The sequence below is a fragment of the Melospiza melodia genome, chromosome 11, assembly GCF_035770615.1.
Source record: "Melospiza melodia melodia isolate bMelMel2 chromosome 11, bMelMel2.pri, whole genome shotgun sequence".
NCBI classification, from domain to species: Eukaryota; Metazoa; Chordata; class Aves; order Passeriformes; family Passerellidae; genus Melospiza; species Melospiza melodia.
This window is the reverse complement of record NC_086204.1, coordinates 8,657,974-8,674,732: the sequence shown is the minus strand read 5'-3', so window position 1 is coordinate 8,674,732 and position 16,759 is coordinate 8,657,974. Positions and strand designations below refer to the sequence as shown.

The following is a 16,759-nucleotide window of genomic DNA, read 5'->3' as shown; positions in this document are numbered from 1 at the left end:
CAGGATCTGAGAGGACAGCCAGGACAGCTGACTCCAGGGATATTCCCCATCACAGACATCTGCTCAGCAGTAAAAGCTAAGAGAAAGAAGGAGGAGAGATTTCTTGTTACAATATTTGTCTTCAGGAGCAACTGCTCAAGGTACCCAAGCCCTGCTCCCCAGAAGTGCCTGGAGATCTGCTGATGGGAAGCAGAGAATACATCTTTTGTCCTCCTTTGCTTCCCCACACATCCTTTGTTTTTAATAAACTGCCTTTATTTTGACCCACACATTTTTTTTGCATTTTATTATCTCCCAGCCATCCTGCTGAGGAGGGAAGCAGCTTGGTGGGCACCAGTCATTCATCTAAACAAGATCAACCCACCACACTCCACAAAAAGAAAGTTTTCATCCTTTTCTTTTTTTAAAGACCATCTGAAATGCTCAGAGCTGCTCATATCAGAACACTGGTTCATTTCCAAAAGTTACAAATCCACAAGGTCAGTATTAGTGAATTTCCAAGAATCCAGTTTAAGATCCCACCCAGTTACCTTGCTGCTTATCTAAGAAATGGTTCTGAGCAAGCTGGGAGATGAAAAATAAATAATGAAATATAAATCAAGTACACCAGCAGTCACAGAAAAAAAACACACTCTCCAAATACACCTGTGAATGCTACTTAAATTTGTTCCCATGGGAAAAATTCAAGTGCCAAATACATTTACAGTAGAGATGAAAAGAGGAGCTTTTCCTTCAGAAAAGGTTGCTGTTGCCTGCTACATAAGACCATAAGAACAAAAGGATTTTTAGGAAAGAAAGCTAGAGGAAGGATGCAAAATGAAAGAATCAATTTCAGTATAAACAGGGGGTTTTTTTCCTAGATATTCAATGATGTGTTTTACAAAACAGCCTCCCATTTATCTAAAAACATGAATACAGCTGAAACCTGTGCAGAGCACTGATGCAAAACTTAACATTTCAAACACTTATGATAGTAAACAGTCTATGTATGGATTCAAAATTCCTCCTGAAATTAAATTCCTTTAAACAATATATACTGTCAAAGAGTCCTAAAATTAAGTCACTATGAGAAGGAAAAAATCTTTATACTAAACAGATGCAATTTGGCTCTGAAAAGTGATCACATAAAAATGCCACATTATTCATAAAAATTTAGAAGACTGCAGTACAGACTTGGGGAAAGCCAACAAAATTTAAAACAGAGAGAGCAGGATGATTCATCTACTAGGAATTAAATCAACACTGACTTTCCAAAAGAGGTAGAACTGCATAATAATGACACAGAAAACTAGGGAATAAGAACTCAACAAAAAGTTTTAAGCAAAACATAACAATAAGCAAGCAGATAAATGCAAATGTAGAAATCTTAAAATTAAAAGAGGACAGGTGAACGGAAATGTCTGATTTTACACACAATAGGAACCTCACAGAAATCAGTAAAAAAAAACATCCAGGGATCAATGCAACATCTGATCAAAAGAGGGTAGCAGAGAGGTCACACAGACAAGGGACCTGTGTGATGCATCACAGAAATCTTAAGGGTCAAATAAACTGAAATAAACTGGGAATGACATAGCTGCTGAAGCACCTTCTACAACAGGAGCATCAATGCACTGAAATTACACATTCTTATAAACCAAAACACAAAACTCATAGCCAGGAAAGTATCTGTAATTTCACTGTAATTTCAGCAAAGGGATATTTGTGACAATGAAGATGCTGACAATAAAAGCAGCAGGTAAAAGGACAGAATGCAAGTATCATGAGAAATTTTAAATGTTAAAAAGGAACACTACATCACCAGAGACTTAAACATCCTGGAACAGTTCTATAAAGCTAACTTCAGAATTGGGAAGTGTGTCCAAAAGGAGAAACAGTAAATGCTTCAGAAATACAGTTAATATTTTTGACATCTATGAAGAATTTGGAGGAGCATATTGCTGGAGGAATCAATATTTTCCTCAAACATATCAAAAGCAAAGGAAACCTGTCAGTAAGCTGAAAAGGTCAAGAATTTTTTTTCTACTGTGGCCTTTTACTTTTGTGTACTTTTTGCATCTTAAGCTGTTTGTGCATCTTAGTTCATTTACAGAGAACACTGAGAAAAGCTACACACACAGGAGTGTTTCTCTGTGGAAAAGAGTCTCAGAAGCAGCCTTGGACTGAAGCAATTTTTGCAAAGAAACAACAAAATTTACATTTAGGAGTGCCCACTGTTTGTTATCACTCACCCAGGAGTTCCAAAGGAATTCAGATATTAAAAAGACATGAACTGTTAAAGTCAATTTTGGTTTTAAATACTCTAGGAGGATTCAAGAGGCTGCAGATAAACCCATACCAAGCAGATAGTGAAAATTTACAATAAAAAGAATTATCAGGCACATCAGCAATTCAAGTATCATATAGAAGAGTCAAAACAGCACTGGCAGAGCAGTATCAGGCTTCCCTGATCAAAATTTTTTAAAGGAACAGGGAAGGAGGGAAGAAATTATTTGCCTGAGACAACGTATCTGAGTTTCTTTACAACTTTCAAGAAAGTCTTTACAAAGGTTCTTGAAATAGAGGGGGAAAAAGGAAAAAACCCCAAAAACCAAACAACCCACCCAACCAAACTATAAATGAAAAAGCTGAGCTGTTGTGGGATAAATCACAGCCCTCAGCAACACGTGATGTTTCTCTATCTACTTACTTTCACTGCTACTTGTTGGAAAATATAAACATTAACACTCGGTGATTGCTGTCCAAGCTACCAAGAATGTTCCTGCAAGCCTGCACAAACCGAAATAGAAGATTTGCTGTTATGCCCATACACTCATCAGGCTGCTCACAGTAACTGCATCCAAGAGCAAACTTCACCTCTTGTTTCTTGCCTTTCTCCCTGGGTCATGTTTTGCTTCAAGTCACAACCTCATCTCACTGTTACTACAGGGATACTACAACAAAAACATTCATCTCTTCCCTACTATCTTTGTAATTTCACTCAGAAGAAAAGTAGAGATAGGAATGCCATGAATGATTCACAAAAGGAAGAAGAGCTACAGAGATTCCTTTGGTACAAATCTTGCCAATGACTAAAACATCAAAGCTTTTACCAATTTATCAGCTCTCAGCAGCGAGGCTGCTACAAATCTCTGAGATTCAGAGAAGCAACACTCACTCTGTAGGTGGCACACAGGAATGTGCCACATACCCAGTAATTACCCCATCATTCATGAATTAAATTATTCTACCCTGGGACAATACTGGGAAGTTGAGAGTTATGTAAAATACTGTTAAAAATAAGACAAACGAAGACAGTTCATTTATTTCTAAACATTATTTTCCTGTGACAATACTTAAAAGAAGTAGCAAAGGCAAAGGATGCAGTTTGACAATAACCTCAGGAAAATAGACCCTTGAAATCTTTTAGAAATTGACTTACTGCTTCCTTGAGAAATTTAGTGCCAAGTAGCTCTGCAATAAGAAAGCTTCACTGATCAAAGAGAGCAAGCTGTCAGCTGTGCTGAATGCACCTAATGTTCAGAATAGCACCTAACCAAGTGCAGCCCAAAGGAGCATCAAGGGACAAAAACCTCTTCATGGCAACACTCTCTGGTTTTGTTCATTCCAGCATTTCTCCTCCTCACTTTTTTGGTGTTTTCTACAATGTAGAAGCCTTTGGGCTTCCAACGAACCTGCATTTTCTTTCTGTCAATTACTCCCCACTTTGGTCTGTTTCCAACCCATTCCTGGAGCCCTCCCCACTGCAGGGCCAAGCCAGCTTTGGTTAAGAGGAATTAGGTGATTACTTAGTATCTTTTAAATGGCTGAAGCAAGTAGCTGGAGATACAATTTAGATTTACTGTAACATAAGGACAAACACTTTTGTCACTGTGCCAACAGCCCTGCAAGCCCACCTTTACATGGAACACTGAGCATAATCCCACTGTCACCTCTGATTAACAAACTAGATACAGAAAATGAAAATGCAGTTTGTCATAGGGATCATAAAACCCACCTTCATATTCAGAGCATTACCTTGCCTGTGCTTTGTAAGATTGTGGTTCTTGTCCTCCATACTCTCTCCCTGCTGACAATATCTCTAGTTACATCCACTTCAGCATCAACAAAACTTCTCTGTTTGAGAGCAGTTATGTCATCATCCAGATCAGTTTTGATAGTGGATCTTTTCTTTGCCATGATTTTGGCTTTGATAGCAGCAATTTTTTCCACTGACATAGCTTCAGACAAGGACCTAAATGAGCAAAAGTAACAGCAGAGACTGAATTATTGCACAAACAATTCTTCCAAAAGAATATCTGAATAAGTAACTTCATCCTGCCCAAGTTTAAGGCTGTGCTATAAACCACAAAACAGTCATCTTATATACACACTGAAATATTATGTAGGCTTGGCATTTCTGTTTTGGGCATGTGAATCCAATTTGTGACAAAAAACTCACAGAACTAACACAAAGACCATCCAAAAACCCTAACTATACCAAACAAAAATAAAGAACCCAAATGTAAAGCATCAGGACTAACACCTTCATTTATAACAACATCCAAATTTCAGTTCCCTGTTATTTTTAGTGGATTAGAATTTTATCAGCCTACCCCTGGCTGCTCTGAGGCTTTCAAAGCATTACTCTAAACCTTGGCTGAGGTGCAGTTATGTGGACTTGGTCCCTTGGAAGATGTGATACCATCTCAGACCATGCAGGTCAGCAAACAGATGGTGGGAACCTCGTCCACATTAATCTGGGTTTGAGAGAACTCACTCGAGTCCAAGAGAACAACACCTCTGTGTGTTTGTTTTAAACTGTAAACAGCATTGGGCTATCAGTGAGCCCTACTGTTTTGCAGGTGAGCTGAAGAAAAAAAGCTCAAGACTGAATTGCACAATACTAACTGTCCATACCAATTTTACTATTACATAGGGTTGTTTTTCCTTTGAGAACACATGAAAAAATTAATGCAAGTACTGGCAGTGAAGCATTGTCCTTTGTAACTATGTCATGGGGAAGGGAACTTGTTTGTGCTGCTGCTTGGCGCACAGCAGGGTCGAGCACAGAGGTGAAACTCACCACCTGTAAATATTTGTACTTTTTTCAAAGGGGTAGCTGTTTACATTCAGCATTAAAAGAACTGGTAACTAGAGAATATAAACCAATTCAAACAACTCACTGCAGCATTGCAAAGCTGTAATACACTCAAGGTAGCATCCACATTATTAGTTTATACAAAAATCACACATACTTGAATTTTTTTCTTATGCTTTCTACCTATGCCACAAACAGGTTTTTTTCCTATCATTTCCTTCTAAGTATACCTATATGAGATAGGAAGAAATCACTCAAAGTACATATTTTTCATGAGCTTAGCTATAATTATGGATTTTAGAAATGCCTCAAATCTGCACTGTCATAAGTGTTTCAAGGTCTGACTCCTCGAACATTACTGAGAGTATCAAAGAGGAAAATTGCCATTGAGAGCTGCTGGACAGAAGTAAAAGTGGCTGCTTTTAGCAGAAACTGTTCTCCATCCTGTAATTAACCTTTAGGCATAAGGAACAGTAATCCCACCTGATCTGCTCTGTTTGCACGATGCCCTCTTTGTGTCCTTCCAGCCGAGCTGCCAAGCGCTCCTTGTCCAGGCGCACACACTCTTCATCCTGCAAGGAACAGTCTTGTTTAAGTTCTGTGCACTCTCTTTTCAAATAGAAACACAGCTAGAATTAAAGCTATTCACAACTATTTTCTTCACATTTGCAAAGACACTCTTTATTTCCAATGATTTTTGATCTGAATGTTATCATTAAGTCCAGAGCTATTGGAATCACAATTGTTCAAATCTAACTTCTAACCCCTTCCAGTTCCCATTCCCACGAAGTTCTAATCCTTTTCATTCCCCATTCCCATGGAGTTCTAACCCTTTTCATTTCCCATTCCCATGGAGTTCTAACCCCTTCCAGTTCCCATTCCCATGGAGTTCTAACCCCTTCCAGTTCCCATTCCCATGGAGTTCTAACCCCTTCCAGTTCCCATTCCCATGGAGTTCTAACCCCTTCCAGTTCCCATTCCCATGTTACCTGTACACCAAAGGACAGGTAACCCAAGGGAATTCCTACAAAAACAGATCAACACCCTAATTTACCTCCACCAACAATTTACACTGATGACAGTCACTGTCATTACCTCTATTCTTGGTTTCTTTGCTTCTGCTAATATTTCATCTGCTGCTCTTTTAACTAGAAGAAAAAGAGGACATTAAAAATGCAAGATTGTAGTAGATTTTTATAAAATAACCTCAAAGTTATTTTATAGTTAAACTGTACCTTGAGTGGATCGTTGAAGGCCAATTTCAAGTGGAGCACTTCTGTCTATGCTTGATGAGGTTGCTGCATTCAAACAGAACATTCAGTTTAAAAAGAAAATATTTGCAATAATATTTGGGTATAAAAGAAGGACAACAGACAAAGTGCAACAATGGAAGCTCTACATATTAGGTAGCAAAGGTGGTAAAAGACTGGGACTAGTGGAACTAATCAGAACCTCACAAGGTAAAGTTAAATTATGTTGCTGAGGTTCATTTGGCCCTTCTTTGAAAAGTGCATCGGACCAGGTGACCTCTTCTGGTCCATTCCAACATAAATTAATCAGTGATTCTATGATCTCTATATACCACTCATAAAAGAAAACAGTTACAATGAGAATTAGACTCAAAAATCAAGATCTACTGGTTTGTCTAGTTTTTGTTGTTTTTTTTTTTAAAGACAACCTGGTGATCCCTTCAAAATATAAAGTGATTTTACTCATCATTACAGAAATAATATACTCCAGGATATTTAAAATTTAAAGACCACCTACAAAGCAGAGGATCTTACAAAGGTGATATTTCTGTTTTTCTCAGAGAAACCTCTGATTATCGTTAACAAAAAATTTAAGATGATGAAATGCTAGGTAAATCTGCCAGACTGACAAAGTAGTAATTCCATATATTTTATTACACTGAAGATGTCATCCCACACATTCTTGCATTCAAGATCAATGTACTACTGAAAGCTTCCCATAGTCTAAGAAAGGAAAAAGCATACATGCTAAGCATTCTAACACAGAATTATTAACCAGAGTAGGTTAATAGTAATAAAAATGTTCACCTCTAAACATGCATGTAGGAATGCAGCTCCTATCCAAGCAAAACAGTTAATTTAAGAACAATTAAAATGCAAGAAATAATAACTTTGTTTGAGAAGTTTAGCACATTCAGTTAAGAAGCAAACTGCCTATTTGTCATCCAGCCTTCCCCTCCTAGCCCTCACTTGTGCCAAGAAAATGAAGCAGTAAAGAGCACTGTGTGTTCAAATCAAAAGAACACGTCACTCACATGTTTCCCCATTTAGGTATGCAAGCAAGTCTTTCCTATCAGGTCTTCTTACCACAGGAATGTTTTCAGTCTGAAAAGACAGCAGATGTGACATTAAACTGTTCTTCCCTCACAGCAACTCACTGAAGATTTTTTACTTTTACCAAAAACTACTCACTCACACCAAGACATGACCATGTGTCCTGCCACCCAAGGAAGTTTAACTACCAAGCTTAAAGTGCAACCACATCCTAGAGGATGTTCAGCTACACAGAATTAAACATACAGCCTGCTACAAAACTGAAAGAGAGGGCAGCCTTTTTCCTCCTTCCCTTCAAACTTGCAAATAAGATCAAGAACAAGTGTGTGTTTTATCACACACACAAACACTTCCCTGCCAGGAATCTGTGTTGATACATAGAAATCAGGTATTTCAATTGTGTTGTTCCACACCTGCTGTCTCAGGTAACAATGAAGCACAAGGGAAGATGAAGAGTGGCCTCACAGAGAACAGTCAAATGGAAATTAAAAGGACTTGTAAAAAATTCGTTTATGTTTATTTGTAGGGCTTAATCAATATTTTTTTATTGGACTGCTTACTTCCAAGTCCACTCCAAAGCTGTTCTGCTTTTCCCCATTCTGGAGATCCCTGCCATCTAAGGCACTAAAGGATCATCTAGATTGGGATCACTCCACACAACAGATGAACAAAAGTACTCCTGAAATAGTTTAGTGCTGGAAACCACTATGTACATAGACTATCATGGACAGTAATTATTATTACTGTTAATAACTGGTTAACAAACTCTTGCTGTAAACATAATTTGGTGGTTTGAAGGGATAATCTGTTAGGAATTGAATTGTCAAGAAAAATACTCCACACCCTGACAGGGCTTGTCAAGTGATCCTTGTGCAGAGGTGATTGTTTTTAAACACACACACACTCTGCTGCATCTCATTCTCACTTTCCCCAGCCAAACTGATACACACAAGTGCATTTATCATTGCCTGAAAATAACTACACACATATTCATCATCACAAGACAAAAATCACATTTTGTATGGTTTACTTACTGCAGCACGACGGACGTACACAGGATGGGAAAGGTGCACATTATTGAGCAGGAACAAGATAGAATCCAAAGTGTAGTATTCCCTGGGCTGGCCCTCTTTCCCTGTCCTGTAAAACAAGAAAAGGTTGTAGCATTTAATTTCTCCATCTCTGTCTCAAGCACATCCTCTTTTAGAAAAGGTCTCTTTTCTTTCCAGGTGACAGTTTAAAAAGCAAGCAGTAAACATTATTATCAGGCTATTGCCAAACTAGTGAGCTCTCAATTGTGCTAAAGATTTCAGGTGAGGGAGATGAGTTCTTGCTGCCTCTTCAATGAATGAATAATTAAAAAAAAACCCTTCCCAAAATAAGAGTTGGGTGTGCTGTAAAATAAATAAGCAAGACTTGGGAAATGTAAGTACACATTCCCTCTCATTCACACTATTTATTCTGATTATCAAATCATCATATGTGAGACAGCCAGACAAACAGAACTGAGCTGCAAATGAAATAAAGCATTACATCATCTTCAGGTACAACAGGCCAGAATGCTCAGCACTGGAGAAAGCACAGTGTGAACTTGGGACATATAAATCCCACAAAGTCTAGGGAGCAAAGGGTTCAAAACAGTGCCCAAAGATTAAAATAAGGAGTGACTACAAACCAACTGCACAAGAAAATCAGCAAAATGCTGACAGATACAAAATCCCATACTGAAGTCAGACTACATCAGAGCAACACAACAGCATCAAGTTCAATCTGAGCTTTCAAACAGCTTGTTTCAAAGATACAGCTCTTAAGGCTAAAAGGGAACTTGCTCTGTGCAACTATTCACAAAAAAAAAAAACCCAAACAAACCACACCAAACGAGGACAAATAAATGCTTGGCTCAGCTTGGCTCCAAGTACACTGAACAGAATTCCCCCCTCTCACCCATTATGCTGTTAGGGAAGATGTTTTAAGGAAGCAATGCCTGTCCATGTTTCAAAATCCCCATTCCCTAAACACTGCCAGTGCTCTGAGAAACAGCCTGGCAGCCAGGAAAGCAGCAAGGGCAGCAATTCCACTGCCCAGCCCCACTGTGGGACATGTCCAACCCCAGCTCCAGGCAGGACAGGGCTCCTCCACACTGCCCAGTCCCTGTCCCTGACCAGCTGGCTCACCTTAAAGCCGGAGCAAGAGAAGCCACCACAAAACCAGCCCAAAGCTATAAATTCAAGACTAGCAGAGAATTTTCAACAAACAAGAAATTTCAGGAAGAAGCCCTTTCATTAAAAGAGTTTTCCCTGTAAGTACAGTGGCTTTACTCATGGCTCATCATCAGCACCAAAACACACAGCACACAAGTGCCAGCCTCACTGGGGGAAGGGAGAGGAAATAAATACTCAGTCAAAACTTTATGGAGCCTGGAAGAGCCACACAAAAATCTACTAAACCAACAGAAGTGAAAGCCTGTTTTCTCAGTACTGTGGATTTAATGCCACCTACTGCTGTGCTTGTCATTACTTTTCTGAAATTAGCTAAGAGTGCCCAACAACCTGTTCAGAACTTATTATCAGCACTAAAGTTCAAAATCTCACCTTCACAATGATGCCTGAGAAAACCAATGTAAGAATAACATCCAGAGAAAAGGGATTCAGGATACCAGAACTGTAGAATAAAGGGTCTCTCTTACCACTGTCCCTTCCTTCCAAAAACCTGGTGTGCTTGAGGTGGAGGGTGCCTGGTCTGCAGAGGAACAGGAGCAGACACACAGGATTTTTCTTTCAAATGCTAAGAAGCCAAAACTTGGCTTCACAACTACAGGCAGCCACCAGAACTGGATTCCTCAGCAAGGAACTGTTTGAACAAGCAGCAAAGCAGTAAGGATCTTTGATATGGTGGTATCTAAACACACTGGAAGCACTAGCAGAAACAAAAGCTTCCTCTACACAGGCTTGGCTCCGAAGCAAAGCCATGATGTCACATGATGCAGCTGTCACTTCATTTTAAACAAACACTTCAGACTGTCTTAGTCCAGAATCACTCATTATTTCTTTGAAGTGGCATGACAGAGAAGTCCAGCTGGTCATCTACTCAACCTTTACAATATTTAGCAAGAAATGGCAAAATACAAAAACAAACAAATACTGAACCATTATGTATTAATTGAAACAATACAGTGCTACAAAGGCACAGGCATTGCCAAAGCTCAGCAGGGCACAGCTGGTACTTCATCACTTCAGCCACACACACAAGAACTGCCCGTGCTCATTATGGCTCTAAGAGGATGTTTTATTAGGAGAACAAGAAATTGCACATTAATAGGAAATCGTCAGATGGACAAGCAGTTGCACACAAGGAGAAAATCTAAGCCTAAACTGACATTTCAACATCAGTGTGTGCTCCTGCTGAATAATCAGGGAACTAAAAACAGGCAGATCTGAGGGTAGCTTGCCTCATTCAATTTACAAACATCCCAAATAGAAATAGAAATAAAAGAATTAATTTCCCACATTCAGTTATGGTATCAATTACAATTAGAAAAGAAAAATCTTAGGAGGCAGACCTCAACAAATTCATTAACAATCATTAAGTAAAAATGTAAGGAACAATTTCATCTCTTACAAAATAAACTCCAGCTAAAAATTGAGAAAATGCTTATATAATAAGAGAGTAAGTTTCACCTGGTAATTTTCAACACCAGGAACTGACTTCTTTCTCACCCATTCACCTCCCACCTGTGGGCACCAGGAATTGATTCATTTCTAACAGCTTTATTTCCTTTTTCCTGTTTCAAAGCCTGAAGTTTACAGAGTTACCAAGGACCTGTGTCTCATCCACAAAACCAAGTAGAAATCTTTAAAACCACAAGACAAAGCACACTGAGTATCACACAACAGACAATACCCAGGGCCAGCTGCTCACTGTTTGCAAACTCAGCTGCATATCCAAGCCCTTGACTAGGCAAACAAAGCAATAAATTTCTCTGGTAGATTCCTTCCTTTGGTTTTGAAACCGATTCATGCATCACTCTTCAGGGCCCATAGGTCAAAACACACAAACCACTTCATCTCAGACCACCTAGCCTTTTTCATGTGCCAGCAGGAGCATCTCTATAATTATTATCTGGAAACTAAACTGGATTCAAGTTGCTTTTCCCCCCTCCAGGTTACCTTTACCTTGGCTTGATTCCTCAGCCCAGTTCCCTGTTTGGGTGACACTTGTGCCAGAGAGAGAGAAGGCAATGCAGGGCAGCACTGCTGACTCCTGCCAGCTAAGCTGCCCGAGGAGCCACAGCTAAATGTCTCCTGGGACTACTGCTAATTCTAGCAGGGACAAATGCCACTGCTGCTCTTCAGCCTGGCATTACTCTCCTCAGGCTGGAGATGCAATTACAGCTGGGGACACCTAAAACAGAACTCGAGGTTTGCTCTGTGAAAGATTAAGCCACCAACACCTGCTCAGTGCAAGCATAATTTGGGTCCTGTCAAGTGACCTGAATATAAAAGGGTTTGAATCTTGAAAGTTTTTGAGAATGTCCCTCCTGAGTGTAGCAATTACCTAAATTAGCAGCTCTTGAAGTGTGGTGTTCAAGCTACTGAGCACAGCTTGCAGAACTGGTCTCATTTTTACAGTGTCTTCAATTCAAAGCTGAGACATGCAAAATGCCACAGAGGTTGACAAGAAATGCTGTCAACTGAGAGCAGCCTGATCCTATCAAAAGCTCAGAAGGCGCCGGTCTAAACCAAGATTTAAAGAACAAAACTCCTCAAACTCCACCACAGTGTACCCCAGGTGAGCACTCACAGCTCTGGCAGGAGCTGCTGCTCTGTTCACCAGCACATCCTTCTTGACCAGGAAGATAAACCTGCCTGGCTGTACTTAGCAAAAAGTTTGCTCTCCAGCTGCTTGTAGGGTTTTGGTAACAATTTCTGGGTCAAATCCAAGCTCTCCTGTTTCTTGCTCCCTGCAGAAGGGCAATGCAACTTGTTTGTCTACTTAACCACTGCTTGTTACCACTTGGGAGAAGTAACTTGTAGCAAGGAAATCATCACACCTGTCTACACACTGCCCAGCAAAAATGCAGCCAAGACTTCTAACTGCTTATCCAAATATTTTTCTTCCTCTTCAGTCTACGTACCAGTATCCCCCACTCAGCAGGAAGCACAAATAACTCCAAAAGTAGTTTTTGAAAGCTTAAAGCAGGTAATGAAAACGCAGGTTTCTAGTAATATATAGGGTACAAAGTAAAATCAGCTATGAGAAGTCCACCTACAACTGAAGATAAGCAAGTAGGCTTAATTCCTTTCTCTCTCTCAATCTACAGCCAGTAACAGTCATATCATAATTATGAGGGGAAAAAATAATAATTCCTGGTCAGACTTCACTGCAAGTTTGGGATGTTGTGAGAAATCTGCAGGCATTTCTGCTTTTCAACAAAGGTTCTTTGAATAGTACCCGAGCTTTAACAAGAAGCATTTTTCCCTGTTAAGTTTGAAAAGGATTCATTGAAACTCTTTTAGTTAGGACACCAAGAAGCAGTAGCTGCTAAATTCTGAGGAAAGGCAAACAAAAAACTCCCTTGCAATGTAAACAATCCACGCTATACTAGGAAAATTCAACAGGTAAAACCCCTCATTTTCTAGAGGCTTTCTAAAACCAGGCATTTTATCTGCTACAATCATTTAAGCCACGCAAACTCTCTCTCTACTTGTTTATTACGATAAGACCAACCAGGGAACAGCCTGCACCGGGTCTTGCCCAGGAAGAGGCCTCAGGTGGGGGCAGAGCACCTGCACAGCTCAGAGGGAGTCGCTCCGGGCCTCGCTGCCCTGCTCCCGGTGCTTTGGCAAAGGAGCAGCCCCGACAGCGCAGGACAGAACCACAGCCCGTGCTGAGCGGGAAGGGACCCATCGGGAGCACCGACTGCAGCTCCCGGGCCCGCGCCAAGCGCCCCAATCACCCCACCGTGCGCCCGAGAGCGTTGTCCGAGCAACAACACACCGCGTCTATTTCACCGAACACCGAAAAACTTGGGAGCAGCCGCTGCTTGCTGCCGTCTCATCGCATGAGTCTGCAGGACGCGGCACGGGCAGGAGCGCCGGGAGCCGAGGAACGGCCCGGGCCCGGCTCCGCGGCTCTGCCGGCCCAGGGCAGGAGCCGGGAACGTTCCCGAAGGGAGCGGCGAGCGCTGCCTGCCCGCCGGGCTGCCAGGGCACGGGGATCGCCCGCGGGACAGCCGGGCAGGGCGCCGGGGCCCCGAGGCCCTGCGGGGAGCGGCACCGGCCCGCCCGACCCGTCCGCCCCGCCGCCCGCGGAGCGCCAAGGACGGCGGCAGCCCCGTCCCCGCTGCCCCGGCGCAACTTCGGGGCAACTTCTCCCCCCGCCCGCCCGTCGCCCCGGCCGCGTCGCTTACCCCCAGATGACATAGTTGGTCTTGACGTTCTTGGGCCAGGAGAACTCTCCGAAGATCACCTCGTCGCCCTTGACCACGATCTCCTTCTTCTGCGTGTTGTACTGCCGCAGCACGCTCAGCACGTCCGCCATCTTCGCCCGGCCGCCACCGCTCCGGCCGCCGCCGCCGCCCGCCGCAGGACCCCGCCGGCGCGCCCCGGGCTGCCCGCCGCGAATGCCTGAACCGACGCCGCCGCCGCGCCGCCTACTGGGGGCGACGCCGGACGCGTTGCCATGGGAGCGACGTGGGCCCGCCCCCGCCCGGGAGGGGGCGGGGCTGGCGGCGCGGAGGCCACGCCCCCTTGTCCCTCACGGCGGCCGCGCCCCCGCTGCCCTCACGGCGGCACCGACGGGGCGGGGCTGTGGGTGCGGCTTGCTCCGTCCTGAGCGCACTGAGCTTTCTCATGTTTTATGTGGAAATAAAGCTTTACACACAATCACTGCCCGAGTTTATCGGCGTGCTTCCCTTCTCTGGAGCTTTGATGCTCCCGCGTGCCCGCCGAGTCACGGCGCGGGGCTGAGCCGCGCTCCTCGGGCGCGCTGGGATGGTTTGGGCGTGGGAAACGAGGAGTTTTGGTTTGGAGAAGAGGTTTTAGAGGTGCTGGAAGGGGTGAGTGGTGCTAACGGAGTTTTAGGGCGCTGGCATGGATTTGCGGGCTCTAATGGGGTTTTTCAGGGTGCTGGGAAGCATTCGTGGATGCTAAAGCAAAACTAAAAAGGGTTTCGGGGGTGTTGAGGTTTGAGGGGGGTTTGGGATGCTAGGGTAGCATGTGGTACATTGGGAAGAGTTTTAGTGGGGCTAAAGAGGTTTTAGAGGGTGCTCAAAGGGATTTGGGGTGCTAATGGGGCTTGAGGGTGTGCTGGGAGGGGTCTGAGAGCTAAAATGGATTTGGGGGTGCTGAGGAGGTTTGAGAGGTGTTGGGGGCGCTGGGATGGTTTATGGTGTACTCAGGGGCTTTAGTGACACCAAAGAGGTTTTAAAGGGCTCTGAGAGAGGTTTGGGGGTGTTTAGGGTGATACTTCAAGAAAACGGTGTCAAAGGAGCAGAGGGAGCAGCAGGAAGAACAGGATCAGTGAAGTTTATGCTGGACTTTAGGGAAAGGTTCCTCACAGTGGTCAGGTTCTCCCAGGGCAGGTAATGGTCCCAATCCTGCCAGAGTTCCAGAAGCTTTTGGGCAATGTTTTCAGACACAATCCATGGTGGGATTATTGGAGTGTCCTGTGCAGGGACAGGAGTGCAGCTTGATCCTTGTGGGTCCCTTCCAACCCAGGGTACTCTGTGACTCTGATTCTCTCAGACACTGTGCGTGCATCTCACTCTGCAGGCTGGAGAGAAAATCCTCTGTGTCCTGGATAGAAAGCTGGGTTTAAAAAAAAAAAAAAAAAAAAAAAAGAGAGAGACAGAAAAGTCTCTGCTTTATCAATCACAAACAATCTGATACAAATAAGCCATCAAAAAACCATAGCATAAAAAAGTCATTAAAAAATGTTGCCTGTAAATGTGAAGAAGGACAAATAGTAATGCCATGGAGCACATCCCACATTACCCTGCAGAATTTGGGATCTCAGAGCTCAGTTTGCTCACCTGAGCAACTGCACAGGTGCAGCTGGCACATTCTCTGTCCATGTTCCAGGTTAATTTATCCTGCTCAAACACACAAAAACTGGGAGCACAGCATTCCCAGCAGAGCCCAACAAACTGGTACCCCCGGGGGAATACTGATTGCAGAATTAAGACCCCAAAACAAGCTCTCATTATGACTTACTCTAACCTTTGATGCTCAGAATTTTCTTAACACTCTCCAACACTGTCAGAAAACATGATACCATCTTAAATTTGCAAAAGGCAGAATTGGGTCATTTTCCTTCTTGTAAATAACATGTGCTGAGGCTGACAAAACAGACTTAAAGCCAATAGCCTACAGAACTCCCTGTTTCAATATGTTAGTGATATCCCCATTTGTGTCAGAACAACAACATGCAGAGCACCACAAGTAACATTTCAGATATGGTATTGAAACCAATCACTGCCAATATTTATATGGGTATAGAGTAATATTTATGTGTTTAGAAGACAAAGGCATAATGAATAATCAATATCATTTCCTGAAATGGATTTGGAATTATAACTAGAGCTACAGCTTATGAAAATTGGATCAGGACTTGAAATGCTTCCAGCAGGCCAAGTCCCATTTCCATGCCTCATCCAAAAGCCCCAGTATCCCCTAAACCAGTGCTACCTCTTCAGAAACACATCCTGTTCATCTGCTGCTTCACAAGGAACACCTCTTTTCAGTAAGACACAGTCACTGTGTTACAATGACACCAAAAAGCCCCTCATTTCAATCCTGCTCCATTCTGCTGTTCAGGGAGCAGGGAATGGGGCACACAGTCAGCTGCACAGAGATTTATTTTCAGGTTTCCAGAAAACACTGTAGTTCTGGTTTCCTTTTTAACTTAAGGCTGCCTTCCCTGGGAAGAACAGTGAAGAAAAAAGAAAAGAAAAAGAAAGCAGAGCAAGGAGAAGAGTGTGCACTGGCAGTAGTTCAGCAAAGACAAGCTGCCTGCATCCCTAGGAGCAGGGTCCCTGTGGGAGCTGGGTGTGCTGCTCTGGGAGGAGGGAACAAAGCAGGGAGCAGCAGGGAGCGAGTTGGTCTCGCCCTGCTGAAATCAATGCAGGTGTGAAACCAAGGATGGAGCAGCACAGAGGCGCTGTGGTCATGCTCTGGCAGGAACAATGCAGGTAGCTAAGCCAAAGGAATGACCCAGCTTTGTGTCAGTACCCCCCACATGACTAAAATCAAACTCCACTTAAAGAGGAAATTGTGTCAGCCACAGCTTCACCTTCTCCTGTCACTCACTGGAAACAATATAAATACAGCTGTAGTGGTGAGGGAGGTCAGAGGAGACTCCACCTCTGACTCCTGGC

The 16,759-nt window shown here is 42.9% G+C and overlaps 1 protein-coding gene across 1 annotated transcript in view; it reads right to left on the bottom strand.

Moving 5' to 3' along the window:
• The window catches only part of CDC73 (cell division cycle 73), a 101,839-nt gene extending 87,887 nt beyond the window's left edge, over positions 1 to 13,952 (bottom strand). The window contains exons 1-7 of the mRNA XM_063165513.1: positions 13,793 to 13,952; positions 8,418 to 8,523; positions 7,365 to 7,434; positions 6,316 to 6,378; positions 6,176 to 6,228; positions 5,564 to 5,652; positions 4,018 to 4,234 (exon numbers count right to left, since the gene is read on the bottom strand). Coding sequence (XP_063021583.1) covers positions 4,018 to 4,234; positions 5,564 to 5,652; positions 6,176 to 6,228; positions 6,316 to 6,378; positions 7,365 to 7,434; positions 8,418 to 8,523; positions 13,793 to 13,923 — 729 coding nt within the window. The 5' untranslated portion in view covers positions 13,924 to 13,952. The remainder of the gene's footprint in view (positions 1 to 4,017; positions 4,235 to 5,563; positions 5,653 to 6,175; positions 6,229 to 6,315; positions 6,379 to 7,364; positions 7,435 to 8,417; positions 8,524 to 13,792) is intronic.
• Positions 13,953 to 16,759: the final 2,807 nt, after the last annotated feature.